Below are 11,885 nucleotides of genomic sequence, written 5' to 3' on the forward strand. Positions count from 1 at the left end.
CACCTCCTGGTGAGATGTGGTCGGCAGCAAGCACACCAACTATGAAATATTCTGCCAAGGGAAAAACGAGTATGATCCTCCTTAAGGAAATATGTGGATCAATAAGTTTATTAAACTTAAAAGGAAATATGTGGATCAATAAGTTTATTAAACTTAAAAGGACTCAATCATTCAAAATCAGAATGTGGGAAATTCTACTAGCCAATTTATCCAATTCCTTTAATAACTAACCATACTGTAAAAAAGGGGCACAACTAATAAAATTATTAATCATAAGACAGACATTTTGAGAAGTTAAAAAAAGAGGATATCAATAAATTATTAATTTTGCTGATGAAATTAATATATTAGTTATGAAAAAACTATTAGTCTGTGATTGGCTTATAAACACTCCAGCACATGAACTTAACGTAGAATACACATTTGATTCTCAATGATGAAACTATGTAATATTAAAACGCAATGTTACTTCAATAAATGAATAAATAAATACACCAAGACAAACATTAACAATGACAGAAAGTAGGAGAAATTAACAGTAGAAAAGTTGTTGAATTGGGTGATAGGTATAGGTATAGGTATAGTACACTGGCTCATTTACTATTCTTTCTCAGTATACCCTCTGAAAACTTTAGTACAAATTTTTTTAAATAAAGAGGGGGAAAAAATCAGAGGAAGACTCCATAAATGAGACTTCCAAATAAGTAATCAAGAGAAGAATCGATGATACCATAACAACAACAAAAAAATCAATATAATAGAGAAACAACAGGTCACAATCATACGAACAAGGATTACTGTACGCATAATATTCCTGGGAGGGATATTAACATGCATGCCCAAAGTCCTGTGATCCTGGGTATCCCAGGAATACCACAGAATCACTGAGAATATATAACATAGAATGCAGTCATGTGAATATTCTAACAGGTGACTGTTATGTAAAGATTATAGTGAGAGAAAAGGTGGGGAGATGAGAAGGTACTATAATACTAAGAGAACCTAGGATACATAAATTTTGGCAAAAGCTTATGCATATGAAATGAACTCATTAAGTCATCTACTCCATGACATAAAGCCAATATAATATACTAAGACAGAGGAATGAGTTACCATTCTGTTTTCTGTGTAGCACCAAGACCAGAGTTGGGAGTACTTAGAACTATTTAAAACCCTTCTTTGATTTAGATGACGGTTCTCCTTCAACAAATAAGTAAACTCATTCCTATGTGCCCAGTTGTTTCAACATATGACCCTTAATAATAAAAGAATGACTATTTTTAGTATTTTGTCATTACCACTTTTGCTGAAGGACCACTTTGTCCCCAGGATATACTTTTAGTAAATGCCTATGGATGCTGTATTTATTTTACAAAACAGCTGACATAGCTGGTATTAAGACATGCATAAAGGAAACTGAAGCTGAGAATCTCCACTGTGACTGACCAATCTCCCACTTCCAGATACCCTAATACTTAAGGCTCCTTCAAAGCTCGATTAAGCTTAACTTAAAAGGAAGATGTTTTAGTTGAAGTTTCAAGGAAATGGAAATTGGAGAATTTTTCAGATCATATCAACTAGGTTCCCAACCACTCTCAACATGTCTCCACAAAATAAAGTTAAGGGCATGAGAGTTTTACCTCCTGCGGATTTACGGCAGTTAAGACAGAAACCTCATATGACTGCCTCCCTGACTGCATGGTCACCAAGTGATGTGTCACATCAGGCACTGAAGACAGGGGACGTGGGGATCCTTCAGCAAGCACCTCTGTAAAACAGCAAAAAAATGCCTCAACAAAAAGTGAATCCACAGATATACCTACCTGCATTATCAAGTCTCTCATTAAGAACTCTAAAAGCAGTTCCCTGAAAACCTGAATCCCACATGCCTTTATCTCTTCCATATTAATTTCTCATAATCATCATAAATGAATTTGAAAATTTTGACAAAGGAGGGGTGGGAAGAAGAGACAAGAAATCTTGGTATGTATCAACTTATATCAACCATTTTTCAATGAAACAATTTAGAGTAACATGACTTTAATGCTGTTAACAGGATTAAAGTTGTATATAGAACAAGGCAAAAGCTACTTAGGCAGGTGAATCAGGGAGACCGGATCCAACTGTTAAAAGTCATCAATAATAAAAATGTCCACAGGTCAAGAACTTTAAATTAAACCTGGCTTCAAAGTTCCTATTCAATGTCCCTCCTTCCCTTGAGGCCTTTCCTTAATGCTGGAAAACTAGCTTCATGCAATTTCTGTGCTCATGCTTCAGTTAGCCACTGGTATGATTCAGTGGGCCTTTGAGGCTCCATATATAAGTTACATAAACAAGGCCACTTATAACTAAAAATGAACGAGTAAAACAAAGCCTTAGTGAATGTTTATATGTGGGGTCACCATGAAACTCTTCTGGATATAGTTTATACATAAGCCACTTGGCTCTCAAATAAATGGGACATTTCTTCTAGGGAATTTCTAGCTCTTCAAGGTTATACCATATAATTTAACATTTGTTTAAATAATATATTTAAAGTTATCCCATATACAAGTTTTAACTTCTCAACTAGATTTTAATGACCCTGTCTTCTACTTAAATCTTTCCCATGGTGCCAGGCACACATTAGGCACTGAATAAATGCATGCTGACCTCACCTGTTAAGTTTTTCACAGAAGAGGGCCTGGCCTGTGTAACTTGGGTGAAATTTCTATATCAGAGAGGAGCAACTGTTTCCTAGAGAGCCCTTTCTTTTCTCCAGAAGATATGGCTTTTGAAGGTATGGAGAAATTGCTTTATATCTCCTCTGTAAAACCTGGTTATGTTCTGTTTAAATGTTTTAAAAGTTAAGTTCTTCCATAACTGCAACAGGAAAGATAGAAATAGTTGGGCTAGGATGCTAGGATTATGGATAATTAAAATTTCTTTTCTTTATTCTTTTGTTACATCTTTTCAATGAAAAAGAAAAAAAAATTGAACAAATTTATTTATTCACGCCAAGACAAAGATATAACTGCTTCTCTAAAGAAATGAATTTAAAACTTCCATTCTGGAGAAAACCCCATTCTTTACTCCCTAGTTACAGTCCATTTTCCCCAAATAAAGGCGAGCTGAAAGTCTTACCATCGTCAACTCCTAGGATAGAATTGGTATTTGGTAGGTTCAAGGACTCTCCACCAAGGCTGGGCTGGGAATTCATAGACACCAGGTTTTTACTGGTTACTGGAGCCTCTTCAAGCAAACTACTGCCCATTAGTGGCTCAGCTGCACAGAGAATAGGATGTGAGAGACATACAGCAGCCAAGGCTGTGCCTAGTCCCCATTTTCCTTCACAGGAAGCTGGTCTTTTTATCCAGCACTACAAAGTTAACCTGCTTTTAGATACCACCTCTTACTTCACTTTTGGGGAGTAAGAATAAACCTAGGAGAGAAGGGTTGAGCCTCACTGATAAAATCCTTGGCTGTGGTTACAGCTGGCTATGAAAAGGAATGGAAGGCTCCTTAGAAAGGAGTATTTATAATGAAATAATTAAAGAAACACATGAAAATTCTTTAAGTTAGGGTAAAAAGGCAGTTATGATTGACAGTGGAAAATGCTTAAGCTTTTATACAGAAATCTCTACCACAGTGATACTCAATGGCTGGTTCATGGATCAGTACTAATTACCATCAAACTCACTCTAGCTTCTACAGATTTTGGGCTCTTAATCCCAAAGATCTCCTTTATCAGGTTGTTCTGTTCTGTTTTAATGACAATATGAATATATATGGTTTATGAATATAAAATCATTGCAGATGGTTTTACTGTATGTTTTGGAAACCACTAATCCATCCAATGAGACCAAGTCTGTCTTCCCAAAACAGAAATCAAAAAATTTCCAGTGAACCAGTGAGGCCAATTATTTGGTGTTTGAAACCTCCACTCCCCCTTTCCTCACCAGTTTGCTCCTGCTCTTGATTCCCAGCTGCACCCATCTGTAAGTGATGCTTTCTCATGTGCACATTTCTACTCCCACTCTGAGAGAAGGTCTTCCCACAGACTTGACACTGATGAGGCTTCTCTCCTAAAATAGGAACCAGGTTAAGACAGGTTAATCAAAAATACATGGCACATTTCTGAAAACAAGAGAATGGACCTCAGTGGGAAAATCCAAAGAATGTTAAGAGGCTGCTCCTTCTCCCATTCCATGCCTTCCCCAGGCTTTCTCAACCTTCAGTACACAGGAAAGGCAGGAAAAATATGGCAGGAAGTCTTAGCTTGCGCACTCTTCCTATCATCCCCCAGTCCTTTCTAAAGCTGTACTGCTGCTGTCAAAAAGCCATCTCTTTGGTATAGGATCACGGGTCAACACAGAATGTTACTTCCTTCTTCAGACAGAATCTTCCGTAGACCTATAGAATGTGTACCATCCTCAAGGATTCCAACGGTGGGTTCATAATACCTCTTTATCCTATTTTCTGCCACCACCGTTACAGCTTTCAATTTGCACACTGATGGTAGTTCTGTACAATGATCTAAACTGTACATTACATGCTCAAGTCCAAAAAATTTGATCCTACATTTCATCTACCCAGATAACCACACTTACAGCAGGGGTCAAAAACTCAGGACAAACACACACACACACACACACACACGCACGCGCACGCAAGCCTATAGGGGGTCGGCGATAACAAAAGTAGGTGAAATGACCAGAAAAGGCAAATCTATAGAGACACAAGTTGACCTGAGGTTGCCTATACCTGCGAATGGAAGCAGGAACTGAGCAAACAGGCACAAAAGAACTTTCTGAGATAATGTCAGTATTCTAAAAGGACTATGGTGACTGTTTAATTCCACCTATTTCCTAAAAATCACTGATTTGTATGTTTTCTTACAATGAATGACTTTTAAGGTTTATCTATTATATACCAAAAGATTACTAAACAGCCTTCCTGGTGGCTTAGGGGTTAAGTCTCAGTGCTACCACCACTATAGCCAGAGTTTTATCCCCAGCCAGGGAGCTAACCCCTGTATGGCGCAGCAGACCTTTCCTATCTCGTTGCTCCCTTTAGCAGTGTATTTCAGTAAATCTGCTTGTTCTGCTCCCCATTCTGGTGAACCCTCTCACCTACTGGCTACACCCCAGTTCTTTTATGCAAAAATAAAATTTTTTTAAAAGGCTATAAAAAACCCCTACAGTGGATTAGAAAACAGTAAACAGAAGGAACCTATGAATTCACACTAACACTGAGACAAAAAACAATGCCTCTTACCTGAAGTAACCAAAACAGTCTCAAAAAAGCTCCCAACTGAGTCAAAAGCAGAATCCATCTCATCCTCTACACTGAGGAACTCATAACCTGCCAGCCCTGGGCAACACTAGCCCAACTCTGCCTAAAACTTACCATATAAATAGCTCTACTGTTAAGATCTTAACTCTTAAATTCACATCCTTGAATGTGAATTCAATTCCCTTGCACACAGTAAACTGCTCTGCTGTCCCATAAACAACTTCCACCTCCTTCTTTGCCCCCTCTCTTTGGTTTCACTTTGCTTCCCATGGCAAGTCTGATTCACTCCAGAATCTCTCTTCACTGAGTTCACAGAGCAAAGTCTGCTCTGAATAACCTTCATGGCCCACATCTCTGAGATAACATAAAATACTCAGCATAGTGCCAAATAAATTTCCTGATCTCCTAGATAAAGTTTTGGATCAAAAAACAGTTGAATACTGCTCATCTAAAATTAATAGCAATTAGATTTTACCCCACTTGATTACATGATGCTCTAAATGCAAATATCAAGGGCCCTGATTTCTGTTCTGTCATGATTAAGGAAGAAACATTATGATAGTTTGTTGCTTTGTAGGTTTCTTTATATCAGCTTTTTACCCTTCCGGCTATCTGTCTTCCCTAAAATCTAAGAATGGCACAGATTCTAGTACCTGAGTGAACCACCAAATGTTTTCGGAGGCTAGAATACTCAGCAAAGGAACGACCACATCCTTGGGCTTCACAAAGGAAAGGCTTCTCTCCTAGAGACAGAAAATAAGACAAAGACTCATCAAGTTAACTATGTGACTTAACATGAAACTATGAATTGATATGAGAATCAAGAATTGACTAGTTCTCTTTCCATATAAACTTATTCTGTTCCTAGTGACATACTCTGATTTCTTAAATCAAGGCACTTCAACTGGGCTATTTACTAAGTATCACCTCTCAATGATCTCTTAGAATACAGTCCACCCAACAGCTTTACCTTTTCTTTAAAGTGGCTGCTTCTGAACATACTTCCACCTCCCTCCTGGCTCAAGGACCTTGTCTCAGCTGCAGTGACACACCTTCTTCAGTGACCCTGTGCCCCTGAGATCAAGATTAATTATTGTATGTGCTATGAGGCTTTTTATCTTACATCAATTTTCTTTAAGGATCTGTCTCTAGATCCATTTAAAAGTAGAGTTTTAAAGATAACAAAATAGGTATTATATGTGCCATTATATAAAGCAAGCAAAAAGATGTTTACTCAGAGATGCATAGAAAAATTTGTTGAAAGTAGTTATATCCTGATAATAATGTTATGATTTACTTTTCTTTGTGCTTTTCTGTTGGTGGAAATGTAAAGTCAGGTGTAGCCCCTGCAAAAAACGGTGTGAAGATTTCTTAAGAAAACAAAAACTGAAATTACATGGGATCTGCCAATACCTTCACTATGTATTTATTCATATAATATGAAACCTCTATGAAAGGAGTCATCTACACCTATGTACACAGCAGCACTGTCCACAAATGCCAACTCATGGAACCAAACTAAGTGCCTTTCAAAGGACAAAAGAAAAAAGAAATATATATACTCGGTGGAATACTATGCAGCTTGAAAAAAGATGAAATAGTGCCATCTGGGACAAATGGATATACCTTGAGGTGATAATGTTAAATAAATAAAGTGACATCATATGGTTTCAATCAACTGTGGAATATAAATGACCAAAAACCATACACATATACAGGCAAAATGCAGTAATAATAAATCTTCAACTCAGTGAAAGAACATAGTGGATGGGGAGGTGAGCAGGGAGGCAGATGGGGTACTCAGTGGAGGGTGGATGGAGCACGGGTACATATGAAAGAGCAAAAAATGTAACCCCAGAAATTAAGGCTAAATTAAAAAAAAATCATTAACAACCATGAAAATAATTTTCCTTTTTTTTTTTTTAAGATTTATTTTATTTGTACATACAGAACTGGGGGTACAGGCCAGAGGCTCAGGGGCGGTGAGAGGCTTCACCAGAGACAGAGTAGGGAACAGAACAGGCAGATTCATGAAGTACACTGCTGAGGGGAGCAGCGGGCGGGGTAGGAGAGGTCTGCCGCGCCATGTGGTCACCTCCGGGGCAGGCAGGAATCGAACTCATGCGGAAGTGGCTTTAGCTTCTCAGTATAGTACTTTAACCTACTGCGCCACCAGGGAGGGCCTAATTTTCCATTTTTAATAATATTTCTTTGTTATTTGAAAAATTTCATATGTGAAAACTGAGTAAAATAAGTAAGCTCACTGACAGTATGCTAATCTTTTGGTTTTAATAGTGTATTAAGGCTATGTAAGATGTAAGTGTTATGGAAAGCTTGGTGAAGCTGTGTACTATTTTTCCAACTTCCCATAAGTACAACTATTTCAAAATAAAATGTGAAAATAATCAGAAATGCAATTTCTATTATCTCCCAAAGGTCACAAACTAGCGTAAGAAAGCTAAGAGCATTCATGAATAACTTTAATATAAATACCTGCACAAAAAGTTAGGATATGAGCATTAAGAAAGTAAATTCTCTGTGTCATTTTTTAAAAAGATGCTGAATTCAAGCTGATCTTAAATGATGACATGGATGGAAGGAAATCTGAAGCACAAGAATAGTGTATGCAGACTCTTCAAACTGAGAGTGCCCAGGGAAGTCCAGAAATCTGGGTGAAATAAGAAATACATATACACTGGTCTTTCCTGACACAGAGCTCCTAAAATCCTTGTCAACAGGGGGTGCTAGGAAAATCTTTTGTTCAAAACTTTAGTCTTTGATCCTCATTCTCGATGCTGGATTCCTAAAATCTGTGTATTTCTTCTGTGAGAAGTACACTGGAACCATCTTTTGTCCTAACATTTGGTGCCGGGTGGCATTTCCCAAGTAATAACATTGTCTTCCATCTTAATGAGATGACTCCTTAAAATGAGATGAACCATCATTCCTGGATGGGAGCTGGACACCAGAAACAGCAACTTCTGATGAGCAGCTTGGAATTTTTAGCTCTTGGAAATGGGGCTAGAGATCAAGAAGACCTATATAATGAAGCTACAATAAAAATCCTAAAAGTACAGGACTCAAGAGTTTCTAGGTTGGTGAACACATCTATATGCCAGGTGAATGGCATAACCCAATTCCATAGGGACAGAAGCTTCTGTGCTTAGCACCCTTCCAGGACTTGCCCTGGCTGTTCGTTCAGTTTTATCCATCATCCATTCTTTTATATAATAAACTAGTAAACATAAGTGGTTCCCTGAGTTCTGTGAGTTGTTCTAGCATATAATCAAACCCAATGTGATAAAATAATGAACTTCTGATTTGCAGTCAAGAGAGAAGCTGTGAGTAACCTGGGGATGGACCTACTACTACTTGCTGCTGGCATGTGAAATGCCAGGTGGTGTTGTGGGGCCAAATTCTGAACCTGTGGGAGCTAATGTTTCTCCAGGTAATGGTGTCTAAATGGAGTTAAACTGTAAAATTCCCAGCTGATGCTACACAGAATTGTTTGGTGTGGGAGAAAAAAACAAATCAAACATCTGGTATGTCAGTGTTGAGTGTGGTAGTAATGAAGAATATGAAGACAAGGAGAAACACAGAAAAAGTGAGGTTATCCTATTCAGCAAGTAAGGTTGCCATGGTGACAACACAGGAGCGAGGCTGTGGAGGAAGCCACGATGCTGCACTCCATTACTCTATTCTTTCAAACTGCCCTATACAGCTTAATGTTTGTGATATTCCAGTGGCCTGTAACTGTCCTGAATGTGTATTTATAAACTCACAGCTATCTCAAAATGCTGAGCACTAAAAAAGTTACCAAATGAACAAATACTTATATATATGACCAGTCAAATGTCAGAAAAACTGAAAATTCTAGTAATAAAAATGGCCAAGCATTTAATAAGAGGAACTAAAGAATCTTAGGAAAAAGAGGATTTAGAAAGGTTTATCAGAATCTAGTAGCATGATTCTCTGCATCAAGCTGGCTTAGAAAACATCCATATTTGGAAAGAGGATGAAGAGACAAAAGGATACAGGAGAAGCAGAGAGGGACAGGTAATGCTTCATAATGGTTAAAAGCAAAGCCCACTTCACCCTGAATTTCAAATCCTGGTGCTCTCACCTGTTAGCTCAGGGAAGATATTTAAATTCTTAGACAATCAATTTTTTATCAACAAAATGAACATTAATATAATCTCAAATATTATTTTGAGAATTAAATTATATAAGTTATTCAGCACTGTCTGCCATAATGTAAGCCCTCACAATGTCACTAAAATTGGTAGCTTTAATTACTACTGTCACTAATAATAAAAGACCTGAAACCACTTTTTTTTAAATTCTAGATTTTGCTTCTCAATCAAACATGAGATAAAAATTGAGCTGTCAGCAGCTTAAGAGAAAATTCTTAGAGAAGAGCCTTGGAATCATATCAGAATTCAAACCCTGCCCTGCCATTTCCTGACTGTATAATTTTGAGTAAGTTACTCAGTCTCTAATTTAGGGAAAATGATTAAATTGAGGCCAGAGATTCCACACTAAGTGACTTGGGAGACATCTGAAATTCTGAAATGGGTGAGCATTAGGAGATTAATAAGAGAGTGTTAGCCAAAGTTAGAATGAAAGAAAATCAGGTTATACTCTGCAGTAAAAGAAAACATTATGATGCTCACTTTATCAAATACTACAAAAATGATGAAAGTGAAGAGGTTCCCGAATTTAACAATAAGGCATGGTGAATGCTACTTATCTATCCAGTTAGATGTTCTTTTATTCAAACAGCTTGCTTGGAGCAAATATAGTCTACTCTCTTAAGAGGGCCCTCCCTGGTGGTGCAACGGGTTAAAGCATAGCACGGTGAAGCTACTGCAGCCACTGCAGCATGAGTTCAATGCCTGGCCAGGGAGGTGACCCATGTGGCGTGGCAGGCTCCTGACCCACCTGCTGCTCCACTCAGCAGTGTATTTCAGTCAATCTGCCTATTCTGATCCCCACTCCGTCTCTGGTGAATCCTCTTACCCCCTCGCCCCCCGCACCTCTGGCTTGTACCCCAGTTCTGTATGCATAAATAAATCTTTAAAAGAGGTGAGAAGAGAGCTATTTTGTCCCAAAATCTAACGATTGGCAAAGTGAATTTGGAAGGAATGGCAAGGTCATGCCTGGAACAAACGTAGTGCTAGCTTAGGTTTCATGTTTTAAATGTCCTTTCATTGCACCTGCTGTCATTTTATCAATGCAAAATGAACACAGGGTGGCAGGAATAAGTAACACATGCTAAGACAGTGGTGGGGTTCAGTGATTAAAATCTAGCAAGAGACTTAGTGCAAGCTGGGAAGTCACCCTTAACTCTTAGATTAAGAGTCAAGGTATCTTTATTTTGCTCCTTGAATATTAACATGCCATCTGACCAAGAACAAGTTATTTTTTTATCCTGTTTCTCATGTTGTTAAGTTATAATAAGAAAGCAAACTCTTCAAAGTCAGGGATTATATCTTAGCTTTTATATTTCCCTCACCTAACTCCATTTACAGAATATGTTCTGTATGGTTTGTGTACCCAATGTAGTTACTTCCCCCAATTATGACTAGGTAACATTCAAAGATAATTGGACTTAGGTTTGTTCATATTTCATCAATGTTACAGAAGGTCTTGTATCCCTTCATCCAGTTTAGGATACTAGAGGCAGAATGACCACTCTCTTTTCCTCACATACAGGTGAAAGCTCAATAAATGCTATTGAGCGAATTAAAAAGTGTCATGAGGCATTTCTAAGAGAGAAATGAGCCTTCAAAGAGTCAACAAGCAAGCAGAGCCCAGCAGAAGAATGCCCCTTGGGAATGTGAGGGCTGTACACACCTGTGTGGATGCGCAGGTGGTTCTTTAGGTTTCCAGCTGTAGTGAACTGCTTGCCACAGCTAGACTCTGGGCACATAAAGGGCTTCTCCCCATTGTGGGTCCTCATATGAACCTTCAGCCTCTGCAACACATAGAAGCTTTTCCCACAACCTTCTGCAGGGCAGATAAAGGAGCGGTCATTTCTGGAAGGGAAAAAAAAAAACCATCAGAAACAGTAAATGAAAATGCTCCTTGTTAAGAGAAGACAAATTAAAACTCCTATTTACTCTCATATCAGACAGTGAATCACAAACCTGGCTATATCACTGTATTCTGTTAAACTATAGAAGCCCAGGCCTTGCCTCTCACAGTATGGATTTTACAGGGTTAGTCTGTGACCCAAGCTTATGACTTACTTTTTTTAAGTTCTCTAAAAAATTATATAATAGGATTTCAGAACTTGTTCTCTAAGACATGTAGGTGTCAAATGTCTTATTAAATACCTGTCAAGAATGAGGTAAATGAAATAAAGTCTTTCTGTTAAAGAACAAAAATTAATCTTAACCACAAATGGCCTGAACCTCTGCTTTCCTTTAATTTGTCAATTGGGGAAAATAAATTCCTCTAGAACATCAACATTCTTGAGCTTGTTCAAGTATGGAATCTCAGAACTCACCGATGAGTTTTGAGGTGGTACTTGAAGTGAGCTGGATATACAAATGTCCTATCACAGCCTTCAACTGTGCATTTGAGCTTCTTCTCCACTTGAGGAAGGG

General features: G+C 38.1%; 1 protein-coding gene across 1 annotated transcript in view; it reads right to left on the reverse strand.

Annotated features, from left to right (window-relative positions):
- The window catches only part of ZNF410 (zinc finger protein 410), a 33,203-nt gene that overhangs the window by 5,019 nt on the left and 16,299 nt on the right, over positions 1-11,885 (reverse strand). The window contains exons 6-11 of the mRNA XM_004682068.2: positions 11,786-11,879; positions 11,131-11,312; positions 5,928-6,017; positions 3,939-4,064; positions 3,124-3,264; positions 1,641-1,768 (exon numbers count right to left, since the gene is read on the reverse strand). Of these exons, the coding sequence (XP_004682125.1) occupies positions 1,641-1,768; positions 3,124-3,264; positions 3,939-4,064; positions 5,928-6,017; positions 11,131-11,312; positions 11,786-11,879 (761 nt within the window). The remainder of the gene's footprint in view (positions 1-1,640; positions 1,769-3,123; positions 3,265-3,938; positions 4,065-5,927; positions 6,018-11,130; positions 11,313-11,785; positions 11,880-11,885) is intronic.

This window comes from Condylura cristata, unplaced genomic scaffold (assembly GCF_000260355.1).
Source record: "Condylura cristata isolate star-nosed mole 26May11 unplaced genomic scaffold, ConCri1.0 scaffold00013, whole genome shotgun sequence".
NCBI lineage: Eukaryota > Metazoa > Chordata > Mammalia > Eulipotyphla > Talpidae > Condylura > Condylura cristata.